This window comes from Verticillium dahliae, genomic scaffold (genome assembly GCF_000150675.1).
Source record: "Verticillium dahliae VdLs.17 supercont1.3 genomic scaffold, whole genome shotgun sequence".
Lineage (NCBI taxonomy): Eukaryota > Fungi > Ascomycota > Sordariomycetes > Glomerellales > Plectosphaerellaceae > Verticillium > Verticillium dahliae.
Window position 1 is genome coordinate 1,999,694 of NW_009276940.1, and position 22,880 is coordinate 2,022,573.

General features: G+C 54.8%; 8 protein-coding genes across 8 annotated transcripts; 3 read left to right on the forward strand and 5 right to left on the reverse strand.

Moving 5' to 3' along the window:
• Positions 1–698: 698 nt before the first annotated feature.
• On the reverse strand, positions 699–2,117 carry VDAG_02278 (uncharacterized protein; the record flags this gene model as incomplete). The annotated part of the gene is made up of 5 exons (XM_009658307.1): positions 699–733; positions 814–892; positions 965–1,201; positions 1,277–1,613; positions 1,687–2,117. The coding sequence occupies 5 exons, from the start codon at positions 2,115–2,117 to the stop codon at positions 699–701; spliced, it is 1,119 nt and encodes a 372-aa protein (XP_009656602.1).
• Positions 2,118–2,792: 675 nt separating this feature from the next.
• Positions 2,793–4,286, reverse strand: VDAG_02279 (uncharacterized protein; the record flags this gene model as incomplete). The annotated part of the gene is made up of 4 exons (XM_009658308.1): positions 2,793–3,029; positions 3,110–3,357; positions 3,433–3,689; positions 3,806–4,286. 4 exons carry the CDS (start codon positions 4,284–4,286, stop codon positions 2,987–2,989), a joined length of 1,029 nt encoding a protein of 342 aa, XP_009656603.1. The 3' UTR covers positions 2,793–2,986.
• Positions 4,287–4,628: 342 nt separating this feature from the next.
• Positions 4,629–6,941, forward strand: VDAG_02280 (uncharacterized protein; the record flags this gene model as incomplete). Its single annotated transcript, XM_009658309.1, has 6 exons — positions 4,629–5,578; positions 5,789–5,877; positions 5,951–6,359; positions 6,417–6,509; positions 6,562–6,807; positions 6,889–6,941. Exons 1-6 carry the CDS (start codon positions 5,272–5,274, stop codon positions 6,939–6,941), a joined length of 1,197 nt encoding a protein of 398 aa, XP_009656604.1. The 5' UTR covers positions 4,629–5,271.
• Positions 6,942–7,901: 960 nt separating this feature from the next.
• Positions 7,902–10,950, reverse strand: VDAG_02281 (trehalose-phosphatase; the record flags this gene model as incomplete). Its single annotated transcript, XM_009658310.1, has 3 exons — positions 7,902–8,449; positions 8,504–10,448; positions 10,519–10,950. 3 exons carry the CDS (start codon positions 10,948–10,950, stop codon positions 7,902–7,904), a joined length of 2,925 nt encoding a protein of 974 aa, XP_009656605.1.
• Positions 10,951–14,266: 3,316 nt separating this feature from the next.
• VDAG_02282 (uncharacterized protein) lies at positions 14,267–14,743 on the reverse strand (the record flags this gene model as incomplete). The annotated part of the gene is made up of 3 exons (XM_009658311.1): positions 14,267–14,362; positions 14,413–14,539; positions 14,664–14,743. 3 exons carry the CDS (start codon positions 14,741–14,743, stop codon positions 14,267–14,269), a joined length of 303 nt encoding a protein of 100 aa, XP_009656606.1.
• Positions 14,744–15,410: 667 nt separating this feature from the next.
• On the reverse strand, positions 15,411–16,763 carry VDAG_02283 (oligomeric Golgi complex subunit 5; the record flags this gene model as incomplete). The annotated part of the gene is made up of 1 exon (XM_009658312.1): positions 15,411–16,763. One exon carries the CDS (start codon positions 16,761–16,763, stop codon positions 15,411–15,413), a length of 1,353 nt encoding a protein of 450 aa, XP_009656607.1.
• An 816-nt stretch (positions 16,764–17,579) lies between these two features.
• On the forward strand, positions 17,580–19,304 carry VDAG_02284 (uncharacterized protein; the record flags this gene model as incomplete). Its single annotated transcript, XM_009658313.1, has 1 exon — positions 17,580–19,304. One exon carries the CDS (start codon positions 17,580–17,582, stop codon positions 19,302–19,304), a length of 1,725 nt encoding a protein of 574 aa, XP_009656608.1.
• An 875-nt stretch (positions 19,305–20,179) lies between these two features.
• VDAG_02285 (3-demethylubiquinone-9 3-methyltransferase) lies at positions 20,180–20,884 on the forward strand. The gene has a single exon (XM_009658314.1). The coding sequence runs from the start codon at positions 20,185–20,187 to the stop codon at positions 20,680–20,682; it is 498 nt and encodes a 165-aa protein (XP_009656609.1). The 5' UTR covers positions 20,180–20,184; the 3' UTR covers positions 20,683–20,884.
• The last annotated feature ends 1,996 nt before the right edge of the window (positions 20,885–22,880 follow it).

Sequence of the window (22,880 nt, forward strand, 5' to 3'; positions counted from 1 at the left end):
GATGGAGTCAATCTACTGTCATGCAAACCTCTCCTTCGTCTTTGTGCCCCGCCAAACACTTCAGTGGCGCTACATGACCGCCTGAAGTGCATTTGCAACATCCTGTTCTCCATGATTAGACGCAATCTGCATGGCAGTTTTGCCGTCCTTATCCAACTTGAACACATCTGCGCCTGCCTCTACAAGCATTCTTGTCATCTCTAGATTTCCTCTGGCCGCTGCAAGCATGAGCAATGTTCCTTCATCCGGATGTGACGAGTTGACATCCCCTCCGTGGGCGATGAGGGTCTTCATTAGATCGTTATTTCCGCAAATCACGGTCCAATATAAAACCCCGCGCCCACCGTGTGTTGGGCGGTTGATGTCTGAACCGCCCTCAACCATGACCTTTGCTTGCGCGGTGAAATCTCTTGCGCAAATACCTAGCATCGGGACATGATCTGGCTTAATGTTAGGTACTGCACAGCATGAACAGAACTAGAACTTACCCATGCCATCCCACATTGGGGCGTCGGGATCGGCCCCAAGATCAATGAGAAACCTTGTCATGGCTGGATCTCTCTTGTATCGCGCCGCAAGATATACTGCAGTGGCTCCGTACAGGTTGTCGGAGACATCCGTGTCTGGCCAACTCTGGGGCAATCCGGCTTCATCAATGACATGCCTGGTGATTCTTTGGTTCACATCAGCACCTCTTTCTACAAGGATGCGCATCGCAGGTCGGCTATCGCGTCTGAAGGCGTGATAAAAGGGTGTGATTCCTTGCTCTGTCAGTCGGACATTCTTTACCAAAGGGCGATCAACCACGCTTACCTCGATGATCAGGCTTGCTGATGCTGAACCCCTCGTCGAGAAGTATCTTTATCGAAAATTTGTCAACCTCAGAAATGGCCTGGTGAAGTAAGAAAGGGCCTTGGCCAGTTTCAACCAGTCGCTTCGCCAGGGACTGTAGAAGCGGACGAACGCCAGGGACCTCTTCAGAACGTCCTGTAAGTCGTAGCAGTGCCGTGGATGAGTCTCCGATAACGCATCCCTTTTCAGACAAGAGACGGGCCACGCTCAAAGCTTCTGAAGCTAAGGCCAGGCGAAGAGGACTTCGCAGCTCGTAGTCCTTAGCGTTGATGTCGGCTCCGTGTTCAATCAGCAGGTTTGCAGTTTCTGAGTCGTCGGCGATAGCGCAATAATGCAGAACCGTGTAGCCCTGTACAGATCTTGTCGATAGGGATATTCCTTGATTGAGAAGTGTCTCGATAAGGTGCTGATTCCGAGCTCTGACTGCCTCGAGTATGGCGTTGGGATCACTGGCCCAAGGACTCAAGAGCGCTGCCGTATTTGCCGTATCATGGCTCTCGCTCATTGTGGCATTGATACCACCTGCCACGAGCCTGTCATCCGTTGCTGGCTGGAGAAAGCGCCTCATGGAGAATTCGGGGTCGGTGACCTCAGACAGTGACGCTCGTCGGCCGCGCTCCGTTGAAGCGCTTGCGACATCGTCTTCGATACGCCGTTTGACCCTTTTCCCAGCTTCGAAATTTCGAAATTCATTCATGATCTTGACGTAGGCGTCCTTGATATCCGCCCTGATGTCGTCTTGCCCTTTGCCTTCCAGCAGGCTAGCAGACGTATGTATAAGCTTCACGACTTCGCAGAGAACCGACTGTTGTGGATTAAGGATGGCTGGCTTACCCGTTCAATGCCGACAATGTCAGATTCAAACTTGCCTTGCCCTCGTTCAGTCTTGCTCTCAGACCTCGGATCTCACTCTTCCGCATCGTCCACCCGAGTGCGAATCTCAGGGGACTTCTTTTTCCTCCCCCGCCCGTTGACGCCAGCGGCTTGAGCAAGATGTGCATTCCCTGCATAGCTTCCTGGCACATGTCGAGGTAGTCTCCCAACGCGACGGCGAGTGCTTTGTCTTCGCGACAAATATCGTACTTCGTGCACGTCTCCTGCGCCGACGCCAGGACCGCTACGAGAGACTGCACATCGCGTCCGACGGCCGAAATATCCTCGGGCGCATCGCGTATCTCCATGACTAGCGAGTGCAAGCCGCGCGCTGTAGATGCGGCAAATGCCAAGATACCAGTGACGCTTGCCGCGATGGAGAGAGGGTCCATGGCGATGTAGTCTCCGAAAGTGAAGCTGGTCCTCTGCGAATGATGATGAGAGATGCCTACTACTCGATCCATCAAGAGGGGAAAAGATCTATTAAAAATCAATTCGTTCTATGAGTTGATGCGGCTCCTTTTGAGGCGATATTTTGGGGGGGAAGAAAGTTGAGGCAGCCAGCTGCAAACAGGGATCCGGTTAGCGAGGCGGTGCTGCATGAAGGATCTGGTGGCGCGTCACAGCCATGCTCGATTGAGAACTGATAATACCAGGGCCACATGAGAGCTTTCGTTGAAGATCTGCATGCCTACTCTGTCGACACAACAGAGCACATGGCCAACTGGGAAAGGTGAGATAATAACCAGGGACCTACTTGAGGTAAGATACCGTTTTCTGGTGGAGTCGAGTTTCGGCACCGAGTGGGGCCGGCTTGGTCACGGCAACACTGTTCGGACCGGAACTGCGGCACGTCTTGGACGGACCGCGGGTGGAGTTGTCGTCTATTACCTGACCTTGCCTCGAATACCTAGATTGGTACATATTTAGACATCTTGGATATAGCACAAGTGTTGTCGGTGAGGAACCAGTAGCTTCTGGGTGTCTTCTGCAAGACAACTTCGCTGCTATTCTTAAAGATAATCACGCTATGAACATCTAGGCCTCACAGAAATTGAGCGATTATGTACCAGAGGATAGATATATTCGCAAGACCCTAAAGTGAAGCTGGATTACAATCAGAGAGCCATTATGGGGTTTTGGTCATGGCCTCTACCAGAAAAGCTTCCTTTGCAAACGCAACACCGGAAGCGCTCCGAGAACCAGTTTAAAATCCAAATCGTAGTCCTATCCAGCATTGCAATTCTTACACCAGGGCCTTTCAACTTGTTGTTCCAACAAACACCACCAGAACTGCAGAGAATCTATGAATGCGAAAACACATCAGCAAATGGTCACCAGAGAGAGGCGGATACAGGGCTGAACCCTGGCCGGAAATACGCACGCGGCCGTGGCGCTGAAGATATCTTTAACGCTTGCAGATGTTGCCTTGTCAAGCACCAGGGCGAAAAAAAGGGTGAAGCCCCCAATGACGCCCAACCGCACAGGCAACGTTTTGATAAAGTAAAGAGTGATAATTGCGACTATCGGGAACATACAAGCCACGATAGTCTTGAAGGTTCGTGCGACAGACATGATACGTTGGTTCTGGTATACAATAGCGTTTCGCGAATGTTCAGCTTCGTCAGTAGCCTAATAGGTGATGGAAGTGTTAAATCCTCATAAATTATCCCACCGTACAGAGTCAGTCTGGGGTAGGGCGCTTACATGGATGCGATGTCCGATGACTTTATCGTAGTAGTAAAGAAAGCCAAGCGACCACCGGTTTGTAAAACCGTCAGGTGAGCTGGGTTCCATGTTCACGAGGTCAGCCAACTCTGTTGTTTTCCATACATCGCTGTCAATCCCAAGAAGAAATATGTCTCCACGTTTTTGATCGTCCATCCATTCCACAAGAGACTCTACTTGACGACGATGGGGTTGCCTAAACTCAACCATCTGTCTGTGTGCGACCAAGGCCTCTTCTGTTGATTCTTAGTTTGTGCTGAGCGTGCCCAAGAGGCGGCAGCCATTGGGCCTCCACGTCGAACACGCACCCGGGGAGGGGCTGCTAATGCTCAGAGTCCGAGGGTTGACTTACGATATTCCTTTAATTTGCCTCTTAGTTCCAGGAATATCTCCCACTGCCGAGGGTCGTCTGTTTCCGGATCATTCGATTTGATTGACGCTTGCAATGTGGCCGAATCATGCGCATACTCGCTCCGGTTGGTTCCCTTAGCCGCAGAGTTGTCGTTCTTCTGGCACTCCCACAGCTCATCCCTTAGCGCTACAATTTCTGCTTGGCGGTGTAGAAGAAGCTCTGCCGACAACGCGTTGAAGCGCATGAAAATCGCCAAGTCTGGCTGCTGGCCCATGGCAGCCGCAAGGCGGGAATAACCCCTCGTCTCTCTCTCAGCCCTTCCATCTCTGTTTCCTCTCACCTTCTCATCCTCCTGTTGCATAGATTCCAGGTCGACGGAATGAAGTGGGACTGTTGAATGGGGGGACATGACAAGCCATCGAAGGTTGCCAAAGGATGGACTGAGTGTGTGTGTTGCTACCGAAAAAATCGCGACGGACATGTGGGGGAATTGCGGAGGCGGACGGGGATATAGTACTATTGCATAGAGCCGGGAGGGAGAGATTCCCCCATCATCATCCTTGATCACATGAGAGAGGCATGGTACTGATTGGTGGCCAAAGTTGGTGTGAGACAGCCCAGACATCCAAAACATAGAAGAGGTGTGGCATGTTGCACTGATTCAGCCTAGCACACACCCTTCTCTCGGTCACCATTTGTGGTAACCCTCCATTACGATTCATGGTCGCCAACAGGGAGGCTGCCTGCAGCTTGATAGCCTGCACCTACCCCCATGCAAATGATTCCCTCACCGTACATGGGCCATTCTTTTCTTCCGTTCTTCGCGGCACGGCAAAACCTGTGGCGTCCCTCATCGCACCAGGCTGGGGCCACGAATTCTATTTGCGAGTGCCAGGTCACAAGATGCCGACAACCAGTACAAAAAAACAGGGCTAAGCGAGTTGCATCGCTTGGCCACCACTTGCTCGAAGGCAGAGGCATTCGCGATCAGTTAGGAGGGTGTCGAAACTGCCCGATGGGCTTGTTGGGCATTGGAGCCAGCCTCGCTGGCCGACTTCGTGGGTTTCTTATATACGCCCGACAGCCCTGTCATTGACAGTAGCGCGTGATATGGTACTCTTCTGTTTCGTCCTCGCCTGACAATCCTTCAACTGCGCAAAACAGTCCATTCCGCAGCTGTGAGCAGCCGTCTTCCTGTCTTGCCACGCAAACGGCGACAACGCATGTTGACAACGCATGTTGGGTAGATAGGCTTGCGTCGTGAAACTACCTACGTCGACAGCACCGCCGACAATATCAGAAATATGAGTAAACATAGTGCTGCGGCTTCCACAGCGACAATGAGCCAAAGCCAACGTCGCCAGGAATCTCGACACCGTCATTCGTCGACATACGATATGGGAGAAGGTCAAGAGCAAACCCAAAACACAGATAGCCTAGACTTTGTCCAAACACGGGAAGATGAGATGAACAGCATTCCACCGGCGCAATCCTTCCGATCGTTGGCTATTCGGCGGCGGGAGCCCTATGAACAGCATCAACACTTTCTTGACCCGCCTGCTCCATTCACGAACCCACATCCACGGGCCGCCGCCTCACTCACCGGGTCATCGGATTCGGGGTACGGCTCATCGTACCCGTCGTCGAATGGTGCAAACTATGTCCCGAGACGCTCTGCTGGCCACCCCTCTCAATATGGCATTATCGACAATGTTTATAATGCACCCCAGAACTTTGACGAATACCCGCCCGAAACCACAACCTATGGATTCAGTAGCTCACCCTACGAAAGGCACAATGATACAATTCGGGCAGGCCTGTCGTATCCTTCGGCAGCCATTCCTCGGCAGACTGCCACGCCTCAGGTCCCATTCCACTCTTTGATTGCCTCCCGAGACACTCCTCCGTCGTTGTGTGCATGCGGTCCTTCGTGCCCAACCGATGCGTGTCCATGTAATCTCGAGTGCGACTCTCACGTCGCAGGGCCGAAACAAGAGGAAAATCAAGCCTGGTACGAGGCGCAGGCCTACAGCTACCCCTCAGCGGGCGGCGAGGAAGTCCCAGACCCCAGTGTGAGTCGTCCGAAGAGATGAGGCGGACGCACGTCTCGGGCCGTCTGTTCACCGCTAAATCCCAAATCACCAGTCAGGCTATTCGCAGCGTGGGCATGCATCGAAATCCAGCAAGCGATCCTCTCACAGGGCGTCGCGCAGCGGCACCACCAAAACGCTGCCCAAGGGCTGCCCGAGCGAGTTTGTCGTCTTCCTGCCCAGCAGTCCGGGTTCCTCGGAGCCCTACGTTGCAGCCCGTGCCGTCATTGACCCCGACTACCATGGCGACCCCCTGCTCAGCAACGCCCTCTTGCCCCGCGTTGGCAACGTCTTGGTCGATTGTCACGAATTCGTGCCCTTCACGGGCGAGCCCAACTCGGAAGACATCGCTCGGCCACTGCAAGAAAAGGTGAAGCCGTCGGGCTGGGGGAGCTTTGACTACAAAGCCGCGAGAACCGACGGCAGTTACGCATCTCTGAGAGACAAGTTTCAGTTCTTCGAAGGTAAGCTAGCAGAGCAGACTGATTTGGTTTTCGGAGCCAACTGGCCATGCCCTGAAGATCTGATGCTGCAGGTGTTCATTTTCGGGCATGGCGGAAAAAAGGACGAGGGCAAGTATCCCCAGTGCTTCACAGTCGCGGCGACCCAGATCGGTAGATTTCCAGCCCGAATGCTGTCTCTGTAGCTGACACACTCGTCTTGCAGCTGATGAGCGGGCGCAGAAAGCCAGGGACGACGAGAGGGAGGCGAGAAGGGGGGAGAAGAGGGCAGAACGCGAGAGACGCAAGGAATCCGACCGCAAGAAGAAACGCGTGTCAACAGTGCCGGAAGAGACAGAAGCTGGGCCTTCAGTGCCGAGGGAGCGGCGTGCACGGTCAAGGCTTGTGAATGTCGAGACGCCTGAGCTTTCGGGACAGAACTATGAAGGTCCTTTTGAAGATGAGACGCAAGGTGAGGAAATGCCACCGTACGAAGAGACGGAGACGAGGCCAGAAGGTCGATCTCGTAGCCATCATGAACGAAGATCTGCAGACAAGCACGGTAAAAAAAGCCTGGGCTTCGGTCTATTTAAGAAGCATAAGTAGGTAGGAGAGCACGGCCTGCTGGACGACATTGCTCTTCCACACGGCAAGATGCATACGGCCAGACCACGATCAAAATATACCCAATTATATCATTACACCTTGGCGTCAAGCCCTTCGTTTTCTCTGCACGATAACATCGAATCGTGTACGTCTGAAATGGTCAGGTACGCCTTATTCTGCTGGAGGCTTCTCAACTCCCGAAGTACTTCTGTAGGTCAACTCAACCCCAGGGATTGCGCCACCCCCTGAATCGGCGAGGCTCCGAAAACACACTTGGAACGAGATGGTCTCATCTCCGACGTGCCACGATGAGCGACATCAAATATCGCCCGTGTCATTTCTTTTGCTGGTAGAGGGCACGGCAAGCGCCTAGCAACGATGAAGCTGAGAACGCCTCAAAAACAAGGAAGTACTCTAGTCTCCCGCCTCCAATCACCAATTTTAAGGCAGCCAACCTTTTGAGAGAACAGCCCAAAACCCGAGGCCCGCGCAAGGGATTGGATGATATGTCCGACGAGATGACAGGGGGCTGCTGGTCTGGTCCACTGTTTGTCCAACGGGAAAGTAAAATCGCTGCTATAGCTGCTGCGCCTTCAATTGCATGTTAGCAACAGCTTGGTTGGGCAGACTACCTGTACTTTGCCTTCGAGGACATGGAAACAATGATCAATGACATCTATTTCTTTCCACGTCTATCAACATTAAGCAGGGCCGTTCTAGCACGCAAGCGGCGCTATACCAATCATCTACAAGTAGGTCGCCCACAGAGGGGTTCCCTCTACATCAGCTTGGAGCCGTCTGGTCCATCCATCACTGATGTAGCCACTCATTTCCATCCGCCCGAATGTCAAGAAAATGAAGAACAATGCGGAGCCAGGGCTTCATACCATGGCCAACCCCGTACTCCGTGCTGCATATCTCATGCTTTGTCGCCTCATCGCCAAAGTCCTTGCGATAGGATCACTTGGCACTCTCAGGGATTTGTCCCTCCACTGCACTCAGCGCGGCAAGATTGACCTGGCCGAAATGCTCGTGTGCCTCGCCACTCGGGCCTACGCCAGCAAGAAGCGCCGTGCATTCAATGACATCCGAAGGCTCCAGTAGGTGCCAGCGCGCCAGGGTCACCTTGGTGCTGGCCCCCACGGTTACCGTGAAAACGTGTTCGTTCTCGACCTCGTTGCCCGACATGCCGTTCAGCGAGCGGAACATGTCTTCGTCGGTAAAGTCGTCGCCCAAGCAGAAGACGAATTCAACCCTGCCACCGTGTCCTTCGGCTGCGCTCTTCTCGTTGTAGGTGTGTACGAGGCGTTTCGCAATCTCGCCCTTGTTGATGAATGTTGGGCGGACCTCAAGGTTGGCCTTACCGACCATGACCTCGACCTCCCACTTCTTGGCCACTGTCGTCTGGAGCTCGTTTTGGCAGTCGCGGGCCATGTGGACACCCTGTTCAGGGTCCGCCAGGCGATAGTGCCATGTCACGGCACATCGCTTGCGTTCGATGAAGGCACCTATGCGGGTCAGAACAGGAGAGACTCGATCGTAATCCGGCAGGCAGTGCTTACCTGGCACACGGTCGGTGTATCGCTGGAACACGTCGATGACCTCGGTCTGCCAGCCCATGTCAAATTCATCGGCAAGGTTAATCCAGTCCTCGGAGCCGGGGTCCTTCAAGAAACTGCCATGCTCGGCACTGAAACCGAGGCCGTGGATGTGTCCCAGGTGCTGCGACAGAAACTCCTGATCGCGCCCCGAAATGATCCAGACAGCGTTCTTCGGGTCGGCCGCCAGCGCCGTCAGGGTGTGCAGCACACGCTCTGAGGGAACTGCGGCGCTCGGCTCGCGCACAATGGGGGTCAGGGTGCCATCGTAGTCGAACATGATGAGACGCTTCTTGGCATCGCGATAAGTCTTGAGCATCAAGGTGCGGTCAAGCAGAGGCGTCGAGGCGACGCTCTTCTCGCTGGCCATGACGTGAACAAGTCTGTCAACAAGATTGTCAGTCCAGCTCTGTACGTTGCGCGTTGTCACGTGGTTGTAAAGGCTCTGCTGCATCGCCATGCGCTTGTCGGCTGACATGATGAGGGCGTTGTTGATATCCCTGGCAACACCAGTAAGATCCCATGGGTTGATGTGGATGGCGTCCTTCAAGCTGCCAGCGGTACCGCTGAACTCGGAAATAATCAAAGGTCCATGGCTGTCGCGCTGGCAAATGACGTATTCCAGACTCGTCGTGTTCATGCCGTCACGCACCGACGTGATGAGACCGATGTCGCCAGCACGAAGAAGCGCAAAGTACTCATCAGGGGTGAGATACTGCGGGTAGTGCTGAACCGGTGAGAAGCCCAAGCTTCCGTACATGCCATTGATCCTCATCACGAGCTCGTTGACACGGGTCGCAATCTTGCTTTTGCTGTCGTTGTCCTCCTTCTCAGACTCGAGACCGGTGGGTGATGTGACTTGGATGAGGACGACCTTCTCGCGCCATTCGGGGTAGACTTCCAGGAAGCGCTCGAACGCCTGGAGCTTCTGTGCAACACCTCTGACGCTATCGAGGCGGTCACGACCAACAATGATCTTTTTTCCATGATACATCTTCTTGAGGGCGTCATACTTTTCGGTGACAGCTTCAGACCAGGCATATGACTCGCACTTTGCAGCGGCAATGCCAATAGGAAAGACGCCGACATGGACGCGAGCTCCGTAGGCATCGACTCCAAGGTTGTCGGATGGGAACCCGAGAATGCGTGTGCAGCAGCTTGAGAAATGACGCGAGTAGCTGTACGACTGGAATCCGATGAGGTTGGAGCCGAGGACACCCTCAAGAATCTCCTTACGCCGGGGCAGACAACGCAAGAACTCGCTACTGGGAAAGGGCGAGTGCAGGAAGAACGCGATGTAAATGTTGGGAATACGCTGGCGAAGCATGCTGGGGAGCAACATGAGGTAGAAGTCATGAATGACAACAATGTCGCCAGCCCTGTACTGCTCAATGACCTTGTTGGCAAACTTTTGGTTCATGCGATAGTAGTCGGCCCAATTGATGCGCTCTCGGCGGCCGTCGGATGGCTCGTTTTGTTTGTAATGGAAAAGCGTATAGAGATCGTGTTCAGCATACCGCCTCCATCGAGCTTGGTCCTTGAGGTGAATTCCCTCGTCGGTGCTTTCATGGTCGTCCGACAGCCAGACTGGCACGGTTTTGATGATCTTATTGTGCGAGAGTTGTTCCTCAAGTCGCAACTGGTCTTTCTTGGAAACCCAGATTCCTTCTGATACTGGAGGCGTTGGCAAGCGCGTGGTGCCATCGATAGGAACGGGCGCAGAGAGCGAGCTTAGTCCAGGCATATGCACCGTCGTTGTTGGCGGTGTTCCCGGGGGTGATACAACATCTTGTGAGACGTCAATCTCACCAGTCCAGGCGACAACGGTATGGTTCCAGGGTGTTGCTTCGGAGGAAAGGTGTGTGAAAGACTCGAAGAGGGCAGATTGGCCGCGGCGGGGTTTTAGCTCCTGTTTTGTTCACAACAACGTCAGCATGGGGTCTTCAGCATTTTGTTCTTTTTTGGGACATTGAACATACCCAATCGGAGCCCTGGTGATATTTGAAGGAGTGGGGGATATTGAACGTGGCCGAGATGATATTCCCACTCAAGGGGAGGTCAGGATTCGCATTGCGGACGTCGTCGATAGATTGACGGCGAGCCATGGTCTCGAGCGTCAGAAGCTGCAAAGCGTTCACCTCTTCTGTATTTTTGGCAACGGCAGGAACAGCGGCGCTTTGGCGGTAGGACTGCGGATTGTGATGGAAATAGCTTTGCGGTTCCTCGCTCGGGGAGTCGTAGGTCTCGAGATGGATGCCGGGGGTGGCAGCGTAGGCGGCGGCAGCAGCACGAGAGGAAAGACCGCGGACGGGCGACTCACTGGGATCAGTCGCGTTGGAGAGGCTTGAGGGAGACGCCGGTCTGTTCGGGTCGAGGCCGTGGCCAAGCTGATAAGATGGGTTCTGTGTCATGGTGGATGTGTTAATCAGAGGACGACCAACTCGCGCACACAGTGAAGTTGAGAAGTGCAGGATGCAGTGATGGGACTCGGCCAGGAAGGTTCATAAGTCCCGAGGTTTCCAGTCCAAGGGGGTTGGTATTATTTGGTGAATTTGCAGGCCAATACGCCGTCAGCCAGAATGGGTGACCAGGCTGTGACGCAACAATCAGAGGCCGCGGAAGCCTTTGGTGGGATGGCGGTGGGACAAGATAAGGAGCGGCGGAGGGGTACCCGATGTGACAAGTCATTCCTCAGCCGACAACAGGAAGAGACTGACAGCGTAAACGTCAAAGGGCTCTGACAGGCGTTGCCGGCTTGACGCGTTACCCCGTCAAGATGGCTGTCCTCGATCGATTTGCGGATCATCCAAAGTGCGCCAGGACCATTTGCTCCTGAAAATGGGCTGGACCTTTGCGCGCCCTGGGGCCTTGTCTCTTGGCGGACAAGAGGTCCTTGAGGGCCAGGGCAATCTTTAGTCGATGTCCCCTTGACGCGTGGCAAAGCAATTGGTCAAAGTAGGCTCTGGTAGCAAGTTTCCTGGTCAAATTGATCGGAGGTCGGCAATGGGTCACCGTGGGCGATGCGGCCTGTTGTCTGCATCCTGCGGCGGTTCTGGTCCTGCGGCGGTTTTGGTCCTGCGACAGCGGGATTGGCTCCAGAACTTGGTTCCTGGATTTCCTGGGCCCTGGATCTGTTCCTCCCTCCTGTGTGACCCGACAAAAGATGGATTGGTCGGGCCAGGCGCGTCAAGCGGGAGCCTGCGTCGGTCGATTGTTGGAGCTTGGGAGAGCTTCGTAGAGCTCGAGATGGGGTGAGGGGCAGTGACCAGGGGATGGAGGGGTAAGGCAACTGAGAAGACCGCCTGGGGCACAGAGAGCTGAGCGGGTGGTACTTACGTCTGGAAATTGGGATCGCGGGCTCAGAGTTGGTGAACAGTCCAGCGAGAGAAGGAGAGGGCAAAGACAGCTGTATAATGGAAGGAACAAGGGCAGGATGGTGAATTGAATAATCCAATGAGGTTGTATTGAGGGAAAAACAGGAGGAGGAGGCACGCACGACGATGACCAGGCCACAACAAGGGCAGCAGCTGCCTGTGATGTGCACGTCAAAGAAAGCTAGGACGCGACCAGCGAGACGAGCCTGTGGCACCGGCCGGCGGCAGGCACACGGACCACCACACCACACCACGTCAGCACTGTTGCCAGTCGGATGAGTGGGTGGCAGGGTGGGCATGGCGCCTGCCCTGCTGGGCCCCTCGCTCCGGGTCCTTTGCAACTGGGGCTTCAGGCGCCGTTCTCGCTACTAACGCGCTAACAGCACGCTAAAAGCATTCAAGCTCATCAACCCCTCTTTTCCTCGCCCACTCGTCAGTTCTGGCCAGCTGCTTTGCATCTCTGCCCACCCGTGTTGCCGTGCTGTCCTGCTGTACTGCAGCAGTCTTGTCCGCGGGACATGGAAACAACATGACACTGAAAAGACGGTGAAGAACTCTCGCAGAGAAAAGGGGAACGCGCAGCAACAGAACAGCGGACGAATGGCAGCCCAGAAGAGGCCCCGGCCCAGCCCGACGACAACACCACCCACCCCCGCGGACAGCCCGAGAATAGCCCACGATCGTGGTGCCCCAGATGGCCCAGATGGGATGAACAAAACCCAGCTACTGCACTACCGTGGACAGTATGTGGCTCCGCCCATCGGAGATGACCCATCTGGTGGTCAACGGGTTCAGCTCGCGGCCTGCTCCTACGCCTGAGAAGGCCCGTCCTACCGCCGAGTTTCGTCGACAGCAACCATCATGTCCCTCAGCCCGCTCAGTCGTCGAGCTCCGCAGTCGAACTGTCATCGTGAAAAGACCAAAGGGGCATCTCGCTCTCTGCTTCCGGCGCCGTACTTTGCTCGATACCATATCACACCTTTGGATCCCACCGCAGAAACACCGCATCAGATATCAGCCCAACCCGATGAGCCATTTATCAACATCAGAAACCCAACTGATATGATCCCCCTCCTCAAGCACCTTTCTCCCTCTCCAGGGCCGCACATGGCGCCTGTCGCGGGCTACCAATGGCCAAAATGCTCGGTCCAACCTCGCTGTGCGATGTTTTCCTGTGCATACCCATTTGACTTTGGATGCAGCCACCTCACGTGGTCCGGCTGCAGGTTTCGGAGTCTCGTCCCGGCACGAGTGACGTGCACTTTGCCTGCTCTATCTTTAATGTATCTGCATATGGAATGAACGTCTAGCGACGAAAGTACCATCTCTGTCGACGCGCCAATCTTGCTGGAATAGAAAACCTTGGACGCTCCGTGCACTGAACGAAGATAAGTGTGGCCGGCTCCCGACCACCTTGCATGGACCGACGCTGCAAGGAACCCCTGATCGCACATCCGTTGATCATTCTGAAGCCTGCAACAGGGACACCCGTCTTGCACTGTCGATCATGGCCAAGTCTCGCCAGACATGTTGTCCTTGGCAGCTGAGAGTCAGCATGAACCCCAGGGCGCCACGAGAAGTGCAGGCTCGACAAGCCGACTGATTGATGATAGTGAATTTTACATACAACAACAGACAATTACTCACACTGCACCTAGACACGTGCAAAAACAAGTTACAATGATGGAATTTCACGCGTATTGCAAAAGCACTTTTGGCATTGTATCGTCACAACTCTGAACCCGAGATGATCAGTAATGCACTCAGAACTCTTGTGATGATTCGTGACGCCACAAACAAATCCTGGTGCCTGCATCACTCCAAGTCTTGCCGATTCCATGCCAAAGCCCCAAGCTTAATACTGCAGTTTTGACACGCGGTCCTTAACCATGACCTTCATGAAGTCCCTGGCAAATCGCGGCTCCTTGTCAATGAAGCTCAGAAAATGAGGGGAGCGAATCAGGGTATGTCTGCAGTTAAGCTTGTCCGTGGACAGCCGCATCATCGCCTTTTTAAACTCGTTCTCGTCGCTGTCAGCCCACTGCTTGTAGACGCAGGCCATGGCTCGTTCCCAATCATCTCCGTCAAAGGGGTATACCCAACTGCGAAGTGGACCATGAATACGAAGCCACGGACGCCTTCGGGCAACACTTTGTCGGAAGCGTGGGTCCCACTGACAGGTGACGGCTTCGATAGCACAGTCACAGAGACCAGGCACGAGAAAGTAGTCGCCGAGAGCGAAGAGTTGGGCGGCCGTGTGTAACACCGTAGTCTTAGACTTGAGCTCCTCGAGTTCACAGACTATGCAGTCTCAGTACGAACCAACACACAGTCACTGCATACAGCTTGGGAATTACGTACCTCCAGTATAGACGAAACTGATGAGCCACTCAATTTGCTCCTCAGTGAACTGATCTGTCGATAAGGTAATATTACCGCTCTTGGCCTCCTGGGGCTGGGTTAGACCGTGTTCGGGTTTGACAGAGTCGAGACACTCACAGGCCAGTGGCCCATGAAGGCACGTTCGAAATATTTGGATCGTAGGCAGATGACCGATTTATGAAGCTTCCAAGTCTTGCTGCCCAGGACAATCTCACAGTCGGCGAAGAAACCCGAGGTCAGGAGTCTAAAGGCACCAGTCAGTGAGGATGCAGGAGATTTGCAAGGGCCTCGTGGAAGCATCGAGACAGAGACAGGACTTGGAAATAGACTGGTGTCAAGGGTGACGGACTCGGCGAGCAGTGGCTTACCTATGGTCGCTCAGCATGAAGCGATCAGCATCGTCCGGAGACGAAAGCTCGCTTCCATCAACAGTGTCCTTATCATCCATGACGCGGATTTCCGACTGATTCTTAAACCCCAGGTAATATCAGGGCTTGGTTGGGAAGATGAACAGCCGCGAAGTAGAGAAGTATTCCGTGGTCATTCGGTCGTCAAGCGTTTTAACCAGGGAGCTGAGTTGTCTTCAAAGTGTCCGCGCACGACGCGTCGTCACAGCGTAGTCAGTTGCCTCTGCAAGGGGGGTATCGTGCACCGAATCAGTGGGATCCCCACGAGTGTAGTTGACTAAGGCGGGACGATGTGAAAGGAGGATTGGAGAATAACGCTGTGAACGAGGACGCAGATCTCGCGGCCAGAGGCCAAAAAGAATACCAAAGTGATGCAGTACCAAGGTATCGTTCTGAAAGTTGCACGACCGCGGAAGGTGGAAGGCGCGTCTTGATATGGTGGGTTGCGGTTGCCACGAATTGTATCACTGGTGTCCAGGCAGCTAGCTCCACATTCACAACGATCAGTACCACTCAGGGAGACATGTTATTCTCTTTGAAGTGTTTCCAGTTCTCCCAGGTAGAAGTCCCTTTATAAGAACTCCATGTCTTCCATGCGCCCAAGTCATGATATGAACTTCACAAGATACATCACGCCACAGCCAAGCTACCGCATCATGGAGTGCAGCACAACAGAAGGATGGGCTTGTCATTTAAGAAGAATCTGCATCACCTTCCGAGGTTATTCACCACGCTCCCTACCATGACGGCCACCTCCCTCTCCCAACTACCTTCTCTTGCCTTCTCCCCCTTGCCCTTCATGGCGCTAGGTGTTCGGCACCCCTTGACGACACATTCTCGAACAGCCTCTCCAACGCCTTGCTTATTTGTCTTGAGAGTTCGTGCCGACACGCCACCGCGGTTCATGATATCCTGCACCCTAGTTCCCAGACTGCTCGCCATCGTCCTCCAAAAGTACGATGGCAGGCTTCCAGTTTCAAGATGCGCCAGAAGAGGCTGCAGCAAGTTCGATGGCGCCTTGGCCTGGGTGCCCTCGATTTGCACGAGGGGATGCGCAGGCGGCCTAGTACTCTCCAGCACCAATTCGAGCGCCACGATGTTTTGGCAACGAGCAGTAATCTCGGCAAGCGTGCGATCGAGAATCGGCAGCTGACTGAGGGCGCGCGCTAAGGATGCTATGGAGCTAGAGAGGGCGGTTCGGAAGTACGTCTCGAGTGCCTGTAGAAGGAGAACGGGTGTCCATTTCTCGGGCTTTGGCTGCGCGTGGCTCGTGGGCGACAGTAGGTACAGCGTGGTCATGGCAGAGACGGTACGGGATTTGATGTCCTCGCTCTGAGAAAATGTTGCCATGTCTGGAACAGAGAAGTCACGCACAATGCGCTCAGCCGTCTCTTTCACGGAGCGTTCGAGCGGGGTGACAATGTTCTCACGGAGACTCTTGATCGCGTCCACACGATGAAGACCATGGCCCTCCTCGCCGGGAGCCGTCGCGTCGAAGACCTCCCGCAGAGACAAAATGGTGTGTGCGCAGCGGACTAAGGCCCTGTGATCCTCCCTTTTGCCAGCCGCAGCTGCTGCGGCACTGATGCTCGACCCGGCAATCTCTGTGTATTGGACCTCAAGCTGGCGCCCCAGTTGCAAGCACCGTCCGACAGAGCGTCCCAGTCTCAGGGTTTCCCAGAGGCGCATGGCGACTTGGCGCACCTCGTCGGCCTCGGCATGCTTGTTGATGACCTCCTTCTCAAGCTGCTTGTAACTGTCGTTCAGAGACTTGATCTGAGCATCGAGCTCGGAAACAATGCGCTTGCTTGACTTGGTCTGACTGTCGGTGTGTTCAAGAAGTGGAATGGCAGATTTGGTCGTCAAGACATCGATGTGAGAGTCGACTTCCTGGGTGTCGAAGAGAACCCGGGACAGAGGCGTGCTCAGGTCGAGGGGAGTGTCGTTGGGGTTGTTGGTGGATAGCACGAGCGTATTGGCAAATGCCGAGGGCTTGAAATCGGGGGCCAGGAAGGCCTCATAGTCGATGTAAGAGGGATCTTCCTCGTCCTGTGAGGTCATGGTGGGCGAGTGGTGTACTTCGGAGCTTGGGCCTGCCCATTGAACTCACTGACGTTGCGTTGTGGAAATATTGTTCGAGGGCAAGAGGTTACAAAAGAGCTTCCCCAACGGCCCTCGTGTCGAGTTGGGACCCCATGTCGCAGACACACCAAGACGGCATGGTGGGGTTGTGGCTTGACTTGCTTGAGTACCTTTTTAGATGGCTGAGCCACACAGTGGAAGGGAGGGAGTGGAGGGATGGCTTGAGCTGGGCACGTGCATGAGCATGACGAAAGGCGGGCATAGTGGGGTTGAAACATCGCTTTACTGCATCCGCCGCCTCCGGTGGGGCTCGGCATTTATCGACCGGCCGGATGCGCTGGAGAAAAATGGAGAGAGCGAATGCGAGGTGGCAGGCCTGACTAGCTTTTGTTATTCCCATACTTTTTGCCATCACCTCCCCAAGCTCCGAGTGGCTCAGGCATCTGACCTCACCGAATCCCGATTTTTTATCTCTCGTGCCGGCGACTCCGTTCCATTGACAATGATCGCCTGTCCCGACCAGTAAATCTTCTCACCTACCTACCTAGGTATCCTACGATGTCTTAATCCTCCGACTCTCTCGCGTCGGCGTCTTCAATCGCGCGTCCTCCAACAGCGCTCGTTCGATTTCGAGCCTTTGCAAGCCTCGTACCAAGCCGTCAGCGTCAGCAAGCAGCCGTCACTATACAGTACAGCCAGTATCCCACCTACTGGAACCTTGGGGCTTGGCCTTGCCTTGGCTTTACCCGTCCGAAAAAAAACCCCGGTCGTTTCGACGACAGCCCAACGACCATCATGGATCTCCTCGAAGTACGCGACCTCCTCGAGTTCCCCGAGGGAAACAATGCCAGCGACACTGTCATCAATGGCGTCCACTTCAACCTCACCACTCTGCTGCACTTCAACTTTACCCTCTACAGCAATGGCACGCTTTCCAATGGATCCCGATGCATCCTGACCGACGGCGACTACACACCCGACTACGTTTGGACGAACGGCAGCTTTATCAACTCGACATCTTGCTATAACCCCGTCGACCCCATAGGCGACCGCGCCATCGCCGGCATCGTCTTCGCCGTCCTCTTTGCCTTCTGCCTCGTTCTCGTGCTCATGAACCTGAAGAAGCATGGCACCTTACACTTGCCCGGCGAAAAGCGTTTCACCCCCATTGGCCGGCGATGGCAGTGGTACTGGAGCATCTGGGTCATCGCGATGGCCGTCGTCAGTCTCTTCACCAATGTTGATGTGGACCGCTTCCGTGTCATGGGCCTACCGATCATTCTCAACAGCTTCTTCTGGTACTTGATGCAACAAGGCGTGCTAGCGCTCGTTTGGGAGGCGGCACGTCACTGGGGTAGTTGGCAAGAGCGGCAATTCATCGACCCTGATCCTTTTGTGCTGCGAGAGGACGACAGGCGCGCCAAGTTTGAGTTCTGGATGCCTTTGGTGTTCTACCTCTTCATCTGGCTCAACTTCTTCATGATCATCCCCCGCAACTGGGGCAAGATCGAGCTGCAACGCACGCCTCAGCAGATCGAGGACAAAGCTGGCCCCGCGGCGACCGACGTCCGCTTCAAGGTCGCCGCGCTCTTCCTCTTGTTCTGCTGGATCATCATCGCTGTATCCCTCCGCCACTCTGTCAAACACTACAAACCTCGCAACCGCGGAATCATCAACAAGGCGATTGGCCTCGTCAAGTACACCCCTCTCCGCTTCCGCCTACTGCTACCCCTGGCACTCGTTGTTGTCGGTTTCCAGGCCTTTTGCGCCTTCACTTTCGACTACTCTGTACTCAACGCTCAGTCGAACCTCGCATCCGTCTATGTGGGCGGCTATGTACCGGCCCTCCTCATTCTCGTTGTTCAGATTACTTGGGGCTTCCGCACCCCGAACGAAGACAAAGAGCTCATCCGTCAGCGCCGGACCCGTGGCCAAGGGTACGATCGCGAGATGGGTTACGTCCAGAAGCCCAGCTGGTGGCGCCGGGGCAATAATGCCATGCGCCATGACCAAGCTGGGACCGACAGTGGTGCGACTTCGCGCGGCGTCAAGCACGCACGCATCAAGGAGATGCGCAATGCTGAACGTCACCGCGGCCTGGTTGAGCTGAGGGATCTGACCAAAAGCGGACCCGGTGGTGGGCCAAATTCGGCGCGTCGACAGTCGGAAGTCAACCTCCTCGACGGGTCGAAGAAACCCAGCGCTGACGCGTCATACATGGGCAAATCCGACAGGCGACGGACGGAGCATGCTAGGAACGCTGCCGCCGACCTGCTCTTCCCCGCTGCAGGCGGACAGTCTGCCAGTGAAGCACAAGCTGCCAGGAGAGCAGAACTGATGATGGACGGACCGGCGCCGCCACCGTACGCGGGGCAGCAACGGGGCCGTGGAGAAGGCGACGCCGCGACAGACGCGACAACCGCGACAACCTCGCCGGGTGGCGCGGCGAGAAGTCCCAGTGCCAATACGGGAACTTCTTCTGCACCACCACAGAAAATCAAGAGCATGTTGGACGTATAGACCTTGGGCTGTTCATGGGTTTCCCTTTTTTCACTACACTCAAATACTCTACGACTTGGCCATTCATTTTGCACTGGGTTGGAGCTTGGAGCGGCTCTGCTGGGATTTGACGGGACACGGCCGTCCTACAACATGGAGCGCCATTCACTTTCGCGCACGTATGTACTATTCATTCATGTTAATACTATTCACCTGTGTGGTACCAACTACTACTATCCACTTGCTCTACCGCCAACCTAGGATCCAAGATGGAGCCATCTGCGCCGACCTTGCTACAGAGCCCACCATTTTGCCAGGATGCGACGTTGGGCCGCCTCTGTTTCTTCTTTTCCCTTGAGACGCGCCTCCATCTCAATGTGCCCCAGTTGACGTCTGAAGTATGCATCTCCGTCAGGACACCGGGCCACGCTGCTTTCTGAGCTGCCTCCACACCACGCCCTCCACCGTCGCCACAGTCATATAAGTCGGCTCAACTCGACGACCAGGAGACGGACAAAAGGGTAATCAACATGGACGGTGTCTGTGAATATACTCGGGCTAGCAGCCTTGATGGTCCAGCTGGAGCGCCACGCCAGGCAGGCGTGCGGGGTCCGATCCATAGCGTGCAGGCGATTCAGCCAGGTCTAATGTTAACGCCTGTCTGTCATAACGATGTACTCCTGAGCTGTCAATCAGCTTGTTCAGTGTGCCTGAATCACGGCAAGACTTTGAGCATACCGATGCTGCTTCTCTACCGTATCAATGGACAAGTAGAGTCGTTGATATATGAGCGCTGGCCCCGTGAAGACTGCAGTCTGCCACCCCATCGCAGCTTTTCGCTACCGCGGTGCTCAATTCTTAACTTTTTCCAGCAGAAGCCGTCTCTTACGGAACAAACGTCATGCCCATCGCCAAGTTCACCACGTGTCTCTGGTTCGACGGCAACGCCGAAGAAGCCGCCCAGTTCTACGTCTCCATCTTTCCAGATTCGAAGATCACGCATCGACAATACTACACCTCGGCCGGCGAGGCCCACCACGGCCAGAAGCCCGGCAGCCTGCTCATCATCGAGTTTGAGATGAACGGGCAAAAGTTCGCGGGTCTCAACGGCGGGCCGCACTTCCACTTCGACGAGGCCGTCTCGCTCATGGTCGACTGCGATGACCAGAAGGAAATCGATTTTTACTGGGCGAAGCTCGGCGACGGCGGCGATGTCAAGAGGCAGCAGTGCGGGTGGGTGGCAGACAGGTATGGGTTGGCGTGGCAGGTCGTGCCCAAAGTGCTGAAGACGATGCTGGCGGATCCGGACCGGGAGAAATCAGACCGCGTTATGGAGGCTATGATGCAGATGACGAAGATGGATATTCGAGGTTTGGAACAGGCGTTCAAGGGAGAATGAAACTGAACTATGCTCTATCAGATATTTTGGCCTCGCAAGGAGCACACGCTTGGTGAATCCAGTCAGATACTACAAGGCCAACGTCGAGCTTCGTCTTTGCAAGACATGAAGCGTGGGTCTGCGTGTTGCTATGTATAGTCTGGTGGGCGCTTCGAGAGATGGCGGAGAGTAGTTGACAAGAACGCAATTTGTTTGCTGTGGAGAGGATCGATCTAATACAAGGGTGTCAACAGTTGGCCATGCCTTTGAGGTCATACAGAGCATGTCGGGAGGCATAAGAACATGGTGGTCGGTCCTTTGTACGAGCATTGGACTTGATGTCATCAATATCCCACCAAATTTGTGGATGAAAAGAACCGGAGACTCTTCAAACCGACTGTGACAGTTTCAGTCCTCAGCATTGGCATCATTGAAACCGGGGAGGGCAGAAAGGTGTGGCTCCGCGATAAGTTGATTAGGGGTGGCTGATCAGTGAAACGGACGTTAGTTAGACGCGTCGTGAGGACCTCGAAGGTGCTCACATCATGAATCCTACAGCCCACGTTCAAGGACCTATCTTTTTCTCGAATGACTGCTTCATTGCCCTGATCAGATGAGGTCTTCACTGGCCCTACTTCATCATAGACTTAGCAGACAGCTACAAAGGTATTGTAGGATCGTTGAAGACTGTTATAGTAGTGACGAATAAAGGAATACGCAACAATACATGGTGGATTGCGAGGCGGCCGGACGATGATACTAAATCGTCGACTACGACGGCAGACTTAATCATATACGGGAAGCAGTGCACTAATACGCTTCGTAGGTGATGAATGAAGCTCAAGCCTTGATACACTTGTATACCAAGACTATAGCCGAGTCTTGTGCCTTACAGGAACCTACAGCAGCCATTTTGCAGCCTTATGCGTAACATGTTGATGCGCACTGATGAGGCCATTTCAACGTGGAAGCAACAAATCATGGGCGCCGCAGAGCCCTGACCAGAACGCATGTGCGTTTCCGGTTCCAGAAACCACCCGCAAATCAGCGCCATGGAACTAAAGCAGTGTATCCAATAACCACGTCGTCCACAGGCCACTGCAGCTCGAATGCTATGCCCGGAGACGAAACTCCAGGCATTCGGAAAACGCGGCCAGCCTGATGGCAAGACACCCTGCATGCAGCCAACGTGCTCACTCATGTTCGTAAGGCCATGTGACCACGCCTCTCCGAGGCCGCCTCGCCCACTTTCTTGGCGACTTGCTCGCAAAGGAAGAACCAACATATCACGGCCTCTATTGCTCCTCACCGGTGCGTCAGAGACCAATCACGATGAGCATCGTGTCTCGACACATGCTCGCACAGCTCGACTGGATTCACCGCAACCTGTCGTCAACAGATCAAGGAATCACATGTTTCTCATCCAAAGTGCTCTTTACCAAGAATTTGTTTTCATGTGTGAATGACGGCCCTGCCGGCAAAAAAGAAAGCCCCTGAAAGTCAGGAACGTACCCCTTTGCCCCTCGGAGGGTTGTCTTATCTGATAAGAGGTGCCGCGGGGTATCATCATGCTACAAGTAGCTCCGTACGGCTTGGATACGGAGCCCCCCCCCACCATGGACGGACTCGCCCCTGGCTAGATCGACAGTACGACTGGCAACCAAAACGCAGCTTCGATTGCTCAGACGCAACGCCCCTCAGCACTTGCCTGCCCCATCAGGCGAGAGGATGCTGACAGCCGTCGGGAAGCTTCAAAGCAGGGGCGTCTCTTTTCCCGTAGCGGCCTGCCGGAGAACCAGCGAAACCGCCACATGCCCACGCAGCGTGCCAACCCGAACGACCTCGCAGGCCTTGGCTCAGTCACCCTCACCTCAGCAAAATCCCCCGACCCGTCCAGCCAGCGGCAGTGGCACGCCGCTAGATATGTGCCCCTCACACCCCTTCTCGACGCAGCCCGCGGCGCATCGCCAGCATGACAGCACGCCCACCCCCCGAACCCCCCCGGCCTTGTTGGAATACATGTATTGCAGCAGGCGAACGAGTGAGCGAACGAAACGCAAGCGACTGACCGACCGAAGGACGGGTAGCTCGTTTCAGAAACACCTCAGCTGGGCCGACACTGCGGACCACCTTTCTGAAGCCAACATCAGCACGACCTTTCGTCCTCGGTGTCTGGGCCCCCTTCTTCTTCTGCCACCACCACCACCACCATCGAAGCC